At 40.7% G+C, this 18,051-nt stretch overlaps 1 protein-coding gene across 1 annotated transcript; it reads right to left on the bottom strand.

The window, feature by feature from the left end:
- Positions 1–134: 134 nt before the first annotated feature.
- Positions 135–18,051, bottom strand: mavs (mitochondrial antiviral signaling protein). Its single transcript, XM_078278098.1, has 10 exons — positions 17,969–18,051; positions 16,866–16,988; positions 15,941–16,121; positions 14,356–15,110; positions 13,209–13,958; positions 7,216–7,386; positions 7,006–7,128; positions 6,044–6,224; positions 3,973–4,727; positions 135–2,102 (listed from the first exon to the last, which is right to left on the bottom strand). Exons 2-10 carry the CDS (start codon positions 16,986–16,988, stop codon positions 1,350–1,352), a joined length of 3,792 nt encoding a protein of 1,263 aa, XP_078134224.1. The 5' UTR covers positions 17,969–18,051; the 3' UTR covers positions 135–1,349.

Here is an 18,051-nt window from a genome sequence, read left to right as displayed (position 1 = left end):
GGATTCCGATTATCTTTCTGTCCCTTGTTCTGTGTGACATAAGTCCAATAAAGTCAGGGTAGATAGTACACTTTTAGTCTTGACATAAACTTATGGTTTCTCTGCAGGGAAATCAACATGCACACTCAATAAAGGATTTTTGGAATTTTAGTTTATTGATATGATTTTTAAAGTGCATAGCTAGAGACAGTGCCTACATTTTTTTTGGATAAACCTTAAACTGGGAATACACTTTACATGTGTACCATTAACAACAATACATTTAATCTACAAGGCATCTAACCCGTCTCTGCAACTCAAATATCCTCTTAAAATTGTGTAACACTTCCTAAATTTAAGTTTGTTTTTTTTTACATTTTTTATATTGACAAAGCTTTTTACAATAAAATATCATCTCACAAAACATTACTTCTCAAACTTGTTTCTATTTTAAAGGAGAAAAAACCTATGGAAAAATAAAATACCATATTAAACATGTACGCCAAATGATGTCCAGATAGCACACAACTGCTTGACAAATGCAGCAAGATATGCTCATTTCCAATTTTGTATTGTGAATTTTTAAAACGATCTTCTACGGTAACACTGTCTTTGGCTCAAAAAGAAACAGGACGTCCCATGGTTTTAAAACGTGTTGGAGTAACTGGTCTAGACCATGAACCAGATACATTTGCAAAGTATTTAATTGAATTATAACATTTTTAGCTGACTGATTTAGTAAGATATTATGAGTACTTTGGTATGTTTTTGACAAATCATTTGTTCTTCTTGTACTAATACATAGATACCTAAATAGCGTATTCATATATGTACAACTAAATACAGACAGTGCACTAGCCATGATTTACAGAGTGGGATGCTGGTACTCTTTCTTCCGCATTACACATCCAGTAAAATTGGTATTTGGTACAATAATCCTCACTGGATGACAGCCAGCAGTCTTATCTTGAAAGTGCTTTTCAGACAAGTGAACACAAACATTTCTCTCATTAAAAGACAGCATCAGTGTATCTTTACAAACCACTTATTCCATAAGTCCATAAAAAACCTGAGATCTCAACTCAGATCCATTACGTTTCCAAACTAGGATGAGAAGGGTAGATTTGGTTTTTAGGGCCAACTTCATTCAACAGTAAAATGATAAAACATAGTCCAACGTAACATCATACCTGTCACTAATTACATGATCAACGGTCTGGCAAGTCAGCTATTATAAGTAAAGGTAATTATTAAACAGCTGCCTCACGTCATCCCAGTCCAGTGACTACAATAAGGCGCCATAACCATAAGATCCTCTTTCAAAAGCCTTAAAGCCTAATCTTGTCTTCTGTTAAAGGTATTAAATCCCCTTATCTCTTAAACCTCCACGCCATCATCAGTGCACAGGCGCCCACTCCTGCAGCAGTCAGAATGTACTTTGTATTAGTTGGCAGGGTACTAAAGGCCACTTTCTTCTCTAAATCCTGCAGTGTCCTCGGCTCTGGTGAAATATCAGCAGGTGCAGGCTCAGAGGGGTGGTAGTTCTCACTGGAGGGGGTGTTTACACTCGGTACAGTACCAGCAGTGTTGGTGAATAGTGGTGGTACAGGCGTGATCTCCTTGGCTGCTTCATCATTGACGATTTGAGCTTGTGGTGTTGGGCTTTGGCCGTCTAGGTTAAGGATAGACGCCTCCTCGGATACATGCACCACGTTCTCCCGCACCTCCTGCGTTCCCAAACTCTGAGAAGGAGAGTCATAGTGGTTTTCCTCCGGTTCGTTATGGTTAAGAGCAATGCCGTTCTCCTGGCATGGCAGTGCTGTCAATGTACTCTCGGTGGTGGAGCTGACAGCAGAGCATGCAGAAAGGCAGGCAGAGGTCACAGTGTCATCTGCAGCATTGCTCATTTCCAGACGCTCACTATTCCCTGAGTAAGGCTGCACTGGTGAGCTGGGCGCAGGGATAGTAGGGCGCTGATGATTTTGTGGGGGGATGCTGATGAGTTGGCCAGGCTTGCTCAGACACACCATGCTGTCATCACAGAGAGAGGCGTCCATCCCAGCAGCACCAGGCAGAGGGGAGGTTGTAGCTGCAGTTTCTGTCTGTGGGCTGCTTTCAACAACCTGCAAGGGAAATTAATCTCACAATGAATAGAATACGTTTTATTGTCATTGGACAGCAGCTGTCCAACGAAAAAGTCCTGTGTGATGCTTTTGGCCCGACGCAAGCATCGAGCCCAAGTTTATATATATATATATATATTAGGGGTTGGTACACTGAAGTCACGGTTCTGTTCGGTTCGGTACAATGGAGGGAAAAGTATAACAAAAATGCAGAAGGCAATTTTTTTTATTGTGCATGTCTCAGGCTGTACCACCTAATGTCATCCAGTCTCTCCCCTGAGCTAGCTGCAACAGCCTGAAGCGTATAAAGTAAGATGTAAACAGTAAACAATAAGTAGGCTACCCCACATCATCTCCAGACTCCATCTGGAACTTGTAAACAAAATAAGACAATCAGCTAGTAGTGTGATATGGGAGACAAGCGGTGCTCTCATATGTGAATGCACAGAGCAGGGGTGTTAAAAGAGCAGCTTCGGTTACACAGAGCAGTTGGCGAATTGTGGCGTTAGCTTCACACGCTAACAGCAGAGCTAGCAGCAAACAGCGAAGCTAACGGCGGAGCTAACAGCTAACGGCGGAGCAAACAGCGGAGCAAATGGGCCTGGAAGCCATTTGTGGTCGAGGCAAGAAGGGATACAGCTACAGTACATCCGTGTTTGGTTGTATATGGAAGGGACTAGTTTGCTTCGTGTGGACTCACTGGACCAACTCGACATGTAGGCGGAGCTTGAGAGCTTCAGAGCGAAGGCGGGGCTACAGATTAGGTGTCTCTAAGAAACGCGTATGTAACAGTAGTTCCACATTACATTAATTAATTTGCTTTGCTTAAGTTTTATTTATTTGTATTGTGTGTATGTGTATTCTCCGTGTAAATTCATGTACCGAACTGAGACGCCCGTACCGTTTCGGTTCAATACGAATACATGTACCGTTCCACTCCTAATATATATATTTGTAAAGGAAGCTTTGTGTGGACTACTGCCTCAAAGTTTAGTGGAATTGACCCCTCTCTGATATACTGTTAATAATTCAACATTATAACGGACAGAGGTATAATTGAATGCCCAGCTGTTGTATTAGTTTCCTGTACAGGTGTACCTCAAAAAATGATAAGAGTATTTTCTATTTAAAAATGTTCTGTTATTGAGGGGAAACACCATGGCAAAAACTTGTTTTAACTTGAAATTTTCTATGATTGAAGTTTTGCATGGTAATGTACTGTATATATCATGGGTTTTATTAAAGGTACCCTTTGGAATGCTACATGAATGGAAGCGCAATGGGTGGGTTTAATGAGTGGGTCCCCGTTTTGTTCGTCATGCAGATGCACAAGTACGTGCCTATGTGATACACATTCCTACCAAAGATTTCACTAAATTAAAAAGGGAAAAATCCACCCTATAACACTTCAATACTATTGACAAAATAGTTGAATAGTTTTGTTGTTTCATAGATGATTTTCAAAAATAAGCATATAATGTCACTACATAATTCTAGTTAAGCTAAATGGAGGTTTATATCGAAGCAGCAGGGGGGAAAGGTAGGAAATCGATTAAAGGAGACGCAAAGTTATAACTAAGTTGTAACAGGTAAAAATTACAACTACAAAGAAAACGTTTTTGTGAATCAAACACAAATCTCTCACGCTGTTGGTTACTTGTAGTCTGTTAATGTCGTTTCAGTCCTCAAACCTTCAACAGGTCAAATTAATGAATGAATACATTTAATTAATTCAATTAGGGGGACAGAAACAAATAAAAGTGATTACCAGAGATGTTCATGATATCAACTGTCAATATCACGCCAGTAGGCGGGATGTTTTTGTAATATTATTACTATGTCCTTAACTTAAGTATAATTTGGTACTTACCTGTGTAGCAGGAGGTCCTGACATGTGTTCAGGCTGCAGGACAGCAGCAGGTTTTAGGTCAACATGAGGGGTGGTGTCCTGGACTGGAGGCCTCTCTGGGGTCATCATGGGGAAAGAGGATCCATCGGTCCCATCTGAGTTTATCTGAGTTGGAGAGGGACTCTGTGGTGGACTGACCTCTGTGGCGGTTGTTGTTGTTTGGACCGGATCTGGGCGGGACGGAGAGTCTGTTTCAGACTGCTCAACAGGACGGGATGGTTGAAGAGTAGCCACAGGGTTAATCGATACCTCACTGTTCCCTGCAATCACCTGATCAGGGATCACAGCGATATCTCCAGAGATATCCTGGATGTCTGATTCAGAGTTTTCAACCGGCTCCTGGTGAGATCTAATCTTCCTCTGAGGCGGTGGGGTTTTAGTGGCCTGATTATGTGGGGTAACAGGGAACGGAGGAGGTGTTGGACAGGGTATCACTTCATCCTGAGTTGACTGTGGAGGCTCAGAGACAGGCTCAGATGGGAAAACTGCCTCAGGAACGTTGGCTGCTGAGCTCTGGGGGGCTTGTTGCTGCACAGGGGTTTCTAGAGGGGGGGAGGCCTGGGCAACTGGCTGTGGAGGAGCTGATGCTTCAGCTGGTGGAGCAACAACAGGCTGACGGTTTGCGCCACCCTCTGGGAGGGACATATGACTGGCAGAGGGTGCAGGATGGACGTGTGCCCTGACGACAGTCGTTGGAGGGGAGCTGGGGTTGGAATCTAGGGCAGAGCAAACAATGTTGTCATTAAATCTGTTTTTAGTGCAAATGACTAAAGCTCCTGAAGGACTAGCTGACACTGTAACTATACAGAAATTCAGTTATTATTTACACATTACTGAAGTCTCTAATGTCACACAAAAGTGCACTGAAGATAGGGCCCTGGTAGCTCATCTGGTTGAGCTCATGCCCCATGTACTAAGGCTCAGTCCATACCTCAGCGGTCCGGATTTGAGTCTGACCTGCAGCCCTTTGCTGCATTGTACTCCCCCCCCTTGCCTGTCTTCAGCTGTCCTGTCAAATAAAGGCCTAAAATGCCCAAAATACAATCCAGATAGCCCAAAAACTGCACTGAAGTTCACAGGTTCTGAAATTGAAGTTATTCCCTGAAGCATCTTGAGGAAAAATAACACAAAACCTCATGTCTGGTATAATATGATTTCGATCTTTTATAATAATGCTAAACACAAAAAGATTGTGGCCGATCCCGCTCACCCCAGACACAGACAGTTTTAACCCCTCCACTCTGGCAGGAGGCTGTGGTCTATCAGGACCAAAACCTCAATACTGTGTTCCTGCTGTTTGTCCACAACAGTTGTCCAATATTGTCATTTGTCTTTCATTGTTTTTTAATATACTCTGCTCACAGACTCAAGCAGAAATTGTGGATTTGTCCAGTGATATACCTCAGACACAACGCTGTGTCACCACGTCAGAGGATTTCCCTCCTCTAATCAACAGGGCTGTGAGACATGAGCAAATACAAACCATTGTTTTTAGTGAAAATCTTTTTATATATATATATATATATATATATATATATATATATTGCAGCACAAAACACTGTGCGCAGCTGCAGCCTCTCTCTCTCCCTCTCTCCTCGTCCGCTCTTCATCCGTATACTTCATCCACAGCCTATAGCCTACTCTAGCCTACTCTGGCTCAAATGAATACGGAATGGGGTCCAGGTTGAGAAAAAAACAGTAGTTACCCTTGAATAATGAAAATATTGGACCTTGAAAACCACAGTACAAATGTTTAACCTTAAACACTTTTGCATAGGGTGCTTAGAAAATGTAAGGTCATTTTCTTTTGTGGCTCACAACGTGGTTGTAGTTGCACTGTGTGGTGATCCAACAAACGTCAGTGGTGTATCAACTTAAATAAGGATACCTTTAATATCTCACATACTACTGTATCATTGAGAACCTGAAAAATATTTTGGTATAATTAGTTTGATGTAGTGCTAAATATTTTCAACAACATTAAATTCTACACAGTAATTCACAGTACTAGGTACTTGACTAAATGACTTACTGTTGTTGACTCTCAGAGCGTTGTATTCTGCTCTAATCTCAGCTGCTAAAGTTCGATGCTCACACGCCTCAAGTGCTTGGATGAACTGCTCTGGCCAGTTTTCTCTTCTCTTCAGACAGTCCAGAAGAACCACCATGCTGTCGTAGTTCCCATACGTCTCTCTTTTTGCCTCAATGCTTTCCTAAAATTAGATTCCATAAAAAATGCATAGGGAATCAATTTATCAGAGTTGTAATCGGTTTCTTGTTAGTTACTTATTGATGATTTTCAGTGGAGTTTAATGTTCAAATGTACTGTTACTGTCATGAGTGATAATAAACTTATTGTTCAACTGTCAATATCCCACCTAACAATAACCAAATTGGAGTATCCTTGTCAAAAATTTCAGGGATTTATTAGGGGATACAAAAAAAATCCAGTATTGGTTAGGTTCTACTGCTAAAAGAGCTCTCTGCTATGCCTTCTTATACATGCAATTAAAAAATGCCCTTTTGGGACATATTTGCCTATCAAGGCATGATAAATAATAGCATCACTTATAATAATTGTGGAAAACCAGACCATCTGTTGTGAAAATGCATTACTTACAGACTATTGTTATTATAAGCAGGTAAAGGACAGCACTACAACACATTTAACAATGTCTTATGGTGTAAACAGTGCAATGAATACCCAAATAACTATTTTTATTATTGCTGGGTATCAAAACTACTTTTTGGTACCGACTGAAATTTGTCCTTAGCATTGAGTATTAAAAACTGTCAAGTACGGAAAAATGGTATCAAATGTCAGATTTGTATTGTATTTGTAGTATTTTTTGTATATCTGTACCGAAACCCAGGTGATGTATTGGCAATAGTATAGAAAAATGTGGATACTAGAGCCAATACATTATATTAATCCAATATTATTCAAACAATCTCCAGCCCTAGTCCTAGGTCCTTGTTCCTACTAAAACTTACCCTGTCATGAGAAGTCAAACAAGGCAGATGGATCATTATTTCTGTCGGTTTCACCCTAGTCACAATGGTCGGCATATTCCGCCGCAAGTATCCATTGTACAGCTTGTCACTGGCAAATGACATCTGTGTTATGAGAAAGTGGACAAAAACACAGAGATAGTAAAAACTTTCACTTTTTTTCTTTTTATAATTCCCACTCCTGATACTCACGCCATCTATGCATTTTGGAAAAAAAAGGAATTTCCTCAGTTGACAAGGCACCTTGCCAAGATTCCAAATTTCTACCCTTTTACACAGTAAGGAAACCTGATCTTTGTTGTCTGCAATGATCGACGACACACTTGGGGGATTTTTACTCAATGAAACCGAAAGTGAAAGTGAAGATCAGCCATCCTGCAGTTTTGGAGAGAAAAGGAAATTGTTAACATTTCCCTTTCCTTTCAGTTTACGAGAAACTTTTTTTAAATCTTCTTTTTTTTTTTACGGATAATACTCTTTGCACAGCTGCAACCCTTTTACTACTTTCTCAAGGGGAGGACAACACTTACATTTCAAGGTTGCAGCTGTCTAGAGTACGAAGAAGGTGAACCAGGCCCTGACTAGTCACTGATTAATCCCCTCCAGACTCCAGTTTAATATCTGAACTTCAAAAGTGCAGCATGACCGTGTCAAATGCCTCACTTCAAACACACCCACACATTCGTACTTTTACTTTACTTTTCAGGGTCAAATATAAAGCATGGGAACATGAGTATATAATACACCTTAAAACCTTCCCTTTGTTTGAACCTAAACAGTCAAGTGAAGTAATCTGTTGTGAGGTTCAGTCACGGGGAACGTTTTTTCACAAGATAATCGGTCATCACAAGATACTTCAAATGGAGCAGTACGTTAAAGTTTACTGTATATACAGTACGTGGGGCAGCAGCAGTCTGGAATCAATGTCAGGGGCAGAAACCAAAGAGCAAAGTCTTCCTCACTGTATCATTAGCCCTCAGAGGCCACGGTTTACACACACACACACACACACACACACACACACACACACACACACACACACACACACACTGACCTAATAGGTAGATAAACGGTGTTGTGTTATTTTCAAGCATGCATGCATGCATCTAAGTGTAATGTGATGAGAGATTGCAGATTAACAAGAAAAGGAAGGTGGTATGAGAGGGGGAAAAGCACCTTGACACGAGGGCGAATTATGCAGAGCTCAGCCAAATGAATGTCCTCTACACTGGCAGGTCATGACAGTCCTTTTCTTGCCAGTCTCCTTGGCTTTTCAAAAGTCTGGGTCAAATATTTTATCACATTAAATCTCATAACTACGGCTTCAAGTCTTATTTTAGTCTCAGAAAGCTTGCAAGGAAGGACAAGCTTGCGAGAGTTGACCAGAAGTGAAAGCAGATACAGTATATGGCATGAGGTAATAATTCATTAAGCAAGTTTTGGAGTAAAACAACTGAATAAGCAGTTTGGTAAGAATTAAAAAAAGGCTGCACACAAACAACAAGGACGATAGAGAGTGATACCTGCCTGTAAACTATTAAACTATATCGTGAAATATACTTTTTAGGCCTATTTATTGGTAAAACAACTGACTAAGAAGATTGTGAAGACTTCAAAAAGGCTGCATACAAACAAAAAGGAGGAACGAGAGTGATACATGTCTGTAAATTATTGAAATATGTTGTGAAAATAAGATAGCGAACAAGTATTAGCATTTAAAAGTTATCTTAAATTGATAAATACGACACAACCTGGCTAATGTCCTTGCGGTTTCCTGAGTTGACACTATATTACTGAAAAAAACACTCAATGAAAACACTAATTATATTTAATCACATACTTATTTAAGTTTAATTTATCGTAATGTGGCATATTATAGTACTCACCTTTCGTGTTTTGGTACCTCAGCAGTTCGTGACTCCCTCTCAAAAGCTATTCCTGCTCTCATTAAAACCTGTGCTGTATTCTTCACACACATCTGCGCAGCGGTTCCCGTTCTCTATCCCTATTGAACGACAGCGCCGTCAATCAAAAGTAGGCCAATAGGATTTAAGTAAGGCAGTAAATAAGGTGGTCGTGCTTAATCTTGACACTACCGTGACTTTTGCTGTGCTATGATGGGATGGCAGCAGAATTAGATAGGATCTAGATTTCTGGTATACATCTGCCTCTAATCCCTGATCCTAATCCGTTTACATGGACACACACAGAGCGGGGAGGGGACAAACCGTGTTATTTATGCATGGAATAGAACATATATGAAACCAATAGATTACAATTACAATTGTTTTTCTAATGAAAATAAAGATATTTAGCAACAGGCAATCCAGGACCTTTGAAGCAGACAGTAGTGGGACGTAAGTATCTTACTTAAGTACAAATTTGAGTACTTTATATACTCCACTTCAATTCAATGAGACATATTGTACTTTCTACTCCACTACATTTATTTGACAGCTATAGCAGTTTGTAGAGTAACCCTAACCCTAATACAGCAGCAAATGCTTCTTACACACAATAATAATAATCCAATGTTATATTTACAAATAACACTCACATGGTTATAAACTGATCATAGGTTTCTAAGTAAAATGATCTGCAAATTAACGACATAAAGGTAGTGGAGAAGAAGTACAAAGTATAATGAAATTGAAATACTCAAGTAAAGTACAAGTACCTTAAATTCGTACTTTAGTATAGTACTTATGTAAATGTACCTAGTTATATTCCACCACTGCTGATATATATATATTTATTTACATTTGTGCTATTATGTTATACAGATATGTATTTTAGTATGCAGCATATATTTCTAATGTACTTATCCACATTTAATCATGACTAATCTGTGTTAGACAACTAGAAGCGACTGCAGTGGCAACATTTGTATATTGTTTTTTTTAATTTGTACTTACCCTCATCATTAATCCATACTTCCCTCTGTGTATCCCTTTTTCCCCTGTGTTAACTGTCAGCAGCAAAACAGCAGGAACATGACTCAAGTGAAATCATGGCCTATGCTCATTTCTAAACAGAGGGTGGCGCCACTCACTCACTCACTCACTGAGTCAGTAGCAGTGTACTTTGTGCAGTAATACACAGTTTGCATTTACAAAAACATTCCCTATTGCCCTCCTGAGTGAAATGAACACTGCCTCCAAGGATCTGTCTTAACAGGAGATCCGTCTTTGGGTGACAATAATCTTATTTAGTGCAAAAAGTAAGTTAACAACATGAACAGGATCCAGTGATCTGGAGGATTATGGGAAGGATAATGACATCAGGCAGGATGTTAGTTCATTATACCGAAGATCTGTTAAACAGGGATTGAACGTGCACTGCTTAAATAGAAAGTGTTTTTTATGATTGGATGCTTTTTATCCTGCAAACTTGTCTTTTATATTTGATTGTATTAATCATGTTAAAGACGCATTGCCTCAATTTAAACGATATCTCCCAAAGTGCCTTAGGACATTACAAATTGCCTTAATTGTATTACTGTGGTTGCACTGCACCTGTCAATCAAACCATGTGGGTGGTTCTAGTCTGTGACATCCTCTTCCATCATTTCTTTTTGTCAGAATCAGAGCCAGATTTATTACTAAGTAAGTTTATACATATGAGGAATTTGCCTTGGTGTTGGTGCGTACTGTAAATATATATGAGCTTTCTCTCTCTGCAGGGACCGGCGACGGAGCAGTGGATGTGAACGAGACGGGCTACTGTGGGTCTGTAGGTGGAGAATTCATAAATGATATATCTATTATAAATATAAGGCCTAGCATCATCTTCATCTTTTTACTTAGCTATAAGTTGACGTCGTCCTGCAGGTGTAGCGACAGCAGCACGTCTCAGTTTTCTCATGCTCAATGCTCTCTCTTGCATTAAAAAATTAGGCAATGGGGCGCCCGGATAGCTCAGTTGATAGAGCGGGTGCCCATATATAGAGGTTTACTCCTCGACGCAGCGGGCCCGGGTTTGACTCCGACCTGCGGCCCTTTGCTGCATGTTGTTCCCCCCTCTCTCCCCCCTTTCATTTCTTCAGCTGTCCTGTCAATAAAGGCCTAAAAATGCCCCAAAAATAATCTTAAAAAAACAAACTAAAAAAACTAGGCGATGCTTCCACCAACTACATTTTTATTCTTTTGATGTTTTCAAACATTAAAACGGAAAAGAAATAAGCAATTTAAATTACCATTACCATTTCAAACTCCAGTTAAATATGAAACTGACGACATGAGGGCTCACGGTTAACACACTCTTTGGATCCAAAAGAAACAGGACATACCATGGTTTTAAAAAGTGTGGGAGCAACTGGTCTGGGATTTACAAATACATTTGCAAAGTATGTAATTTACAAAGATGTGGAAAGCGAAGGCAACAGTGGTTCCAGTGGTAATGGTAGCACTTGGGGCTGTAACCCCCAAAACTGAGACAGCGGCTCCAGCAAAATCCAGGAACAACATCTGAGATATCTGTCCAGAAGAGTGCAGTCCCAGGAACAGCTAAGATACTGCACAGAATCCTTAGGACCCAGGATAGGGGTAGTGGGGAATTGTATATACACTGTATGTATATATACTGTATGTATCTATACATACACTGTATGTACAACTAAATACAGACAGTGCACTAGCCATGATTTACAGAGTGGGATGCTGGTACTCTTTCTTCCGCATTACACATCCAGTAAAATTGGTATATGGTACAATAATCCTCACTGGATGACAGCCAGCAGTCTTATCTTGAAAGTGCTTTTCAGACAAGTGAACACACAAACATTTCTATCATTAAAAGACAGCATCAGTGTATCTTTACAAAACCACTTATTCCATAAGTCCATAAAAAACCTGAGATCTCAACTCAGATCCATTATGTTTCCAAACTAGGATGAGAAGGGTAGATTTGGTTTTTAGGGCCAACTTCATTCAACAGTAAAATGATAAAACATAGTCCAACGTAACATCATACCTGTCACTAATTACATGATCAACGGTCTGGCAAGTCAGCTATTATAAGTAAAGGTAATTATTAAACAGCTGCCTCACGTCATCCCAGTCCAGTGACTACAATAAGGCGCCATAACCATAAGATCCTCTTTCAAAAGCCTTAAAGCCTAATCTTGTCTTCTGTTAAAGGAACACGCCGACGTATTGGGACTTTAGCTTATTCACCGTATCCCCCAGAGTTAGATAAGTCCATACATACCCTTCTCATCTCCGTGTGTGTTGTAACTCTGTCTGACGGTTCCACCGGTAGCTTAGCCTAGCACGGATCCTGAAGGTAATCGGTTCCAACTAGCCTACTGCTCCAAATAAGTGACAAAATAAAAATTACGGTGAATAAGCTAAAGTCCCAATAAGTCGGTATGTTCCTTTAAAAAGGTATTAAAGAACCCCTATTATACTCCTTTTTAGCGTCATATTTGTGCTCTTGGGGTCTACTACAATAGGTTTACATTTGACGTTTAAAAAACATTTTACGTTACTCAGACTGCCCGTTGCTGCAGCTTCTTTGCTTGAAACACTTCATCTGAGCTTTTGGTCCGCCTTCCTGAAAAGCCCAGTCTGCTCTGATTGGTCAGCTGGCCCACTCTGTTGTGATTAGTCAACCAAATTCAAGCAAGCTGCTGGGCGGGCTGTGCTTGCTTAGGCAGCACTAATGGCTGGCATTCTCAATCAGTGACATCACTAGTTGAGGAATTTCAAACAGGAATGTGGGCGAGGCGTTTTTAGGCAGTTGAGGAAAAAGTGCTTTTTGTGGGAGAGAAAGCTCCATTTGAAGTGACATGTGTTTTGTACTTCTCAGAAGAAATCTATTTCATACACAAAAATCTATATAACATTAAAAGATGGGAAAAATCCAAAAAAGCATAATAGGGGGTCTTTAAAGCTATAGTGCGTGACTATTTTTACATTAATGAACGTCCGTTACATTCAAGCCATCACCACCATTTCTGTTGCATAAAAATTACCTCTTCTGAAGAGTCCATCATGTTTTTTTATCCTCCGTGTCCTTAATTTGATGGGAGACATGCTTCTAGCAGCTGCGTGGAGCAGGGGTGGGGGTGGTGAATGATCACCGAAGGATTACGTCATGTGGATGCACCGACAGTGTTGTTGTCATTACTTAGAATTCTTCATGCGGGAGACAGAAACTACGAACTATAGTATTAAATCCCCTTATCTCTTAAACCTCCACGCCATCAGCAGTGCACAGGCGCCCACTCCTGCAGCGATCAGAATGTACTTTGTATTAGTTGGCAGGGTGCCAGAGGCCACTTTCTTCTCTAAATCCTGCAGTGTCCTCGGCTCTGGTGAAATATCAGCAGGTGCAGGCTCAGAGGGGTGGTAGTTCTCACTGGAGGGGGTGTTTACACTCGGTACAGTACCAGCAGTGTTGGTGAATAGTGGTGGTACAGGCGTGATCTCCTTGGCTGCTTCATCATTGACGATTTGAGCTTGTGGTGTTGGGCTTTGGCCATCTAGGTTAAGGATAGACGCCTCCTCGGATACATGCACCACGTTCTCCCGCACCTCCTGCGTTCCCAAACTCTGAGAAGGAGAGTCATAGTGGTTTTCCTCCGGTTCGTTATGGTTAAGAGCAATGCCGTTCTCCTGGCATGGCAGTGCTGTCAATGTACTCTCGGTGGTGGAGCTGACAGCAGAGCATGCAGAAAGGCAGGCAGAGGTCACAGTGTCATCTGCAGCATTGCTCATTTCCAGACGCTCACTATTCCCTGAGTAAGGCTGCACTGGTGAGCTGGGCGCAGGGATAGTAGGGCGCTGATGATTTTGTGGGGGGATGCTGATGAGTTGGCCAGGCTTGCTCAGACACACCATGCTGTCATCACAGAGAGAGGCGTCCATCCCAGCAGCACCAGGCAGAGGGGAGGTTGTAGCTGCAGTTTCTGTCTGTGGGCTGCTTTCAACAACCTGCAAGGGAAATTAATCTCACATTGGCCAAGTTTATTTATTTATTTTCAAAAGGAAGCTGGTGTGGACTATTGCCTCAAAGTTTAGTCTAATGGACCCCTCTCTGATATACTGTTAAGAACTGAACATTATAAACTTCACAGAGGCAGAATCTCTCTGCTTTAATATATATATATATACATATACATACACACACACACACACACACACATACATACACAAGCTTTAATATATATATATATATTAAAGCTTTTAACCGCATATTCTCTGGTCTAGCCATTTTTGAGTCTAGCTCAGCTAAAAACACCAAACCTGTCAGAGCTATGGAGATAGGTCTTCTTTATAATTACTATGTCCTTAACTTAAGTACTTCAAATCTGAATAATTTGGTACTTACCTGTGTAGCAGGAGGTCCTGACATGTGTTCAGGCTGCAGGACAGCAGCAGGTTTTAGGTCAACATGAGGGGTGGTGTCCTGGACTGGAGGCCTCTCTGGGGTTATCATGGGGAAAGAGGATCCATCGGTCCCATCTGAGTTTATCTGAGTTGGAGAGGGACTCTGTGGTGGACTGACCTCTGTGGCGGTTGTTGTTGTTTGGACCGGATCTGGGCGGGACGGAGAGTCTGTTTCAGACTGCTCAACAGGACGGGATGGTTGAAGAGTAGCCACAGGGTTGATCGATACCTCACTGTTCCCTGCAATCACCTGATCAGGGATCACAGCGATATCTCCAGAGATATCCTGGATGTCTGATTCAGAGTTTTCAACCGGCTCCTGGTGAGATCTAATCTTCCTCTGAGGCGGTGGGGTTTTAGTGGCCTGATTATGTGGGGTAACAGGGAACGGAGGAGGTGTTGGACAGGGTATCACTTCATCCTGAGTTGACTGTGGAGGCTCAGAGACAGGCTCAGATGGGAAAACTGCCTCAGGAACGTTGGCTGCTGAGCTCTGGGGGGCTTGTTGCTGCACAGGGGTTTCTAGAGGGGGGGAGGCCTGGGCAACTGGCTGTGGAGGAGCTGATGCTTCAGCTGGTGGAGCAACAACAGCCTGACGGTTTGCGCCACCCTCTGGGAGGGACATATGACTGGCAGAGGGTGCAGGATGGACGTGTGCCCTGGCGACAGTCGTTGGAGGGGACCTGGGGTTGGAATCTAGGGCAGAGCAAACAATGTTGTCATTAAATCTGTTTTTAGTGCAAATGACTAAAGCTCCTGAAGGACTAGCTGACACTGTAACTATACAGAAATTCAGTTATTATTTACACATTACTGAAGTCTCTAATGTCACACAAAAGTGCACTGAAGTTAACAGGTTCTGAAATTGAAGTTATTCCCTGCAGCATCTTGTGAAAAAAAAAATGTTATACCAATATAACTTTGAACAACATCCTATTTTTCACAACTGCATGTAAACAGGAATATAAGTGAAATATTCACTTTCATTAGCCATGGAAACAGCTTAGTCAGAAATGTGGTCCTTTCCGGAATAAGGGGGAAATTATATACATTACTACAAATGTACTGTATTGTATGAGTCCAATATACTGTGTACAATGTACACACACTCAACCAGAAAGTACAGTATCAGTTAGATGATGATGAAAATATTGGACCTTGAGAACCACAGCACAAATGTTTAGCCTCAAACACTTAAGAGTATTCTGTACAAGCTGTTCTGAAAATGTAATGGTCATTTTTTTGTGGCTAGCAACGTGGTCCTGTTCAACACAAGGCTAACATGAAATTGTGGTTGCACTGTGTGGTGATCCAACAAACTTCAGTATCAACGTACATAAGGATTTCATTATATTTAGTTTATTCCTTCAATATATTACATAGTACTCCATCATAGAGAACCTGAAAAAGATTTTGATACAACTAGTTTGAGGTGGTGCTAAATATTTTTTTTAGTCTAAAAGGGAACAAGACATTAAATTCTACACAGTAATTCACAGTACTAGGTACTTGACTAAATGACTTACTGTTGTTGACTCTCAGAGCGTTGTATTCTGCTCTAATCTCAGCTGCTAAAGTTCGATGCTCACACGCCTCAAGTGCTTGGATGAACTGCTCTGGCCAGTTTTCTCTTCTCTTCAGACATTTCAGAAGTAACTCCATGCTTTCAATGTCCCCACGAGTTTCTCTTTTTGCCTCAATGGTTTCCTAAAATTAGATTCCATAGAAGAAGCATAGGGAATCAATTTATCAGAGTTGTTATTGGTTTGTTGTTTGTTATTTACTGATGACTTTCAGTGAGTTAATGGCTTTTTGTATTGTAGTGATAATAAACTTATAGTTCAAAATGTTCTTTATAGGAAAGCGTTTATGAATATTTAATATGTTGTTGGGTTTTACCATCCCACCCTGCCTTGCCCATGTAATGTATATCTGTTTGTGCACATGTACATGAATGTGTGTAGGTGTGTATATGTATATATGTGGTGCGCAAGTGTGGAACAGGATTATCATCTGCGCATGCGCAAACATCTTGCGCATGCGCATGTCGGATCGTGCAGGCAGCACAGATCACGTACCCACAGCATCAATGCATCGCAATGCGGACCTGGACGATTCTGCATCGATGTAGTGACAGACCATAATCGATTATTGCCTAATGATGTTATTTTCCGGTCGCTGCTTTTTTTGTTCCTGCCTTTTGTCTGTTGTCTGCTGTGTTCAGACTCCGCTACATTCAGGAAGTGTCTTTTTTAACAGCAGATTCAATAGAAAGGGGAGTTATATCTGACTGCTTGAATTTGTTGATGAAAACCATGTGTAGTAATATATAATAATATTGAGGAGGTGATTTGAATTAGAATTGTTGACAGGATAATCTGAATTGAATCGTGGGAACAGTAAAGATTTACACCCCTACTATAGAGATGGCTTGTCCCTAATGAAACTTACCCTGTCGTGAGAAGTCAAGCAAGGCAGATGGATCATTATTTCTGTCGGTACCACACTATACACAATGGTCGCCATATTATGCCGCAAGTATCCTTTGTAGAGTTCGTCATTGGCAAATGGCATCTGTGAAATGAAAAAGCATTCTTTTTATTATTTCCACTCCTGATATTCACGCCATGTTTGTTCATTGTAATTTTTTTTTATTAAGGAAAGCTCTTCTTTGTTGTCTGCAATGATCACAGACACACTTGGGGGATTTTTTTCTCTTTAAAAGTGAAAGTGAAGATCAGCCATCCTGCAGCTTTGGGGGGAAAAAAGGAAATTGTTAACATTTCCCTTTCAGTTTCATATCTTTTTTTAAAGGGATGTGACTCTCTGCACAGCTGAAAATCCTTTTGTTTCTTTTTCAAGGGGAGGACAACACTTACATTTCAAGGTTGCAGCTGGAGTACGAAGAAGGTGAACCAGGCCCTGACTAGTCACTGATGCTCATGTTTAATATCTTAACTTCAAATGTGCAGCTGCATGAACGTCTCAAACGCATCACTCCAAACCGAACAACCTCCACGGTTACATTACTATGGCTTTTCAGGGTCAAATATAAATCTTTTCTTTTCTTCCTTGCCAGTTTCCTTGACTTTCCTAGACTCTGGGTGAAATTTCACGCAGAAAATTTCATAAAAATTTCACAACTACTTCTTGAAGTCTTATTTTAGTCTCAGCAAGCTTGCAAGGAAGAACAAGCTTGCGAGTCAGTTGACCATAAGTGTTCAGATTACATAAGGAATGAGGAAATAACTCATAAATGAAGTTTTGGAGTAACGTTAAAATAAGGCTTCAAAAATGCTGCACACTAACAACAAGGACTATAAAGCCTGATACATGCCTGTAAATAATTGAAATATATCGTGAAAATAAGAACAATAATTAGCATTAAAAGTTAGCTTAAATCGACGGCACAACCTAACGTTAGCTAACTTAGCCCCTGTTTCCTGTGTTGGCACTCTATTATTGACAAAAACATTCAATGAAACACAAATTATATTTAATAACACAATGAATTAAAGTTCAATTATCGTAATGTCACACAAGATAGTGCTCACCTTTCGTGTTTTGTTGCCGAAGCAGCTCGTGACTCCGTCTCAAAAGCAATATCTATCTCACTAAAAACCTGCGCACACATCTG

The sequence above is a fragment of the Sander vitreus genome, chromosome 20, assembly GCF_031162955.1.
Source record: "Sander vitreus isolate 19-12246 chromosome 20, sanVit1, whole genome shotgun sequence".
Classification (NCBI taxonomy): domain Eukaryota; kingdom Metazoa; phylum Chordata; class Actinopteri; order Perciformes; family Percidae; genus Sander; species Sander vitreus.
The sequence above is the reverse complement of the archived record's forward strand: the minus strand, read 5'-3'. Positions and strand labels throughout refer to the sequence as shown.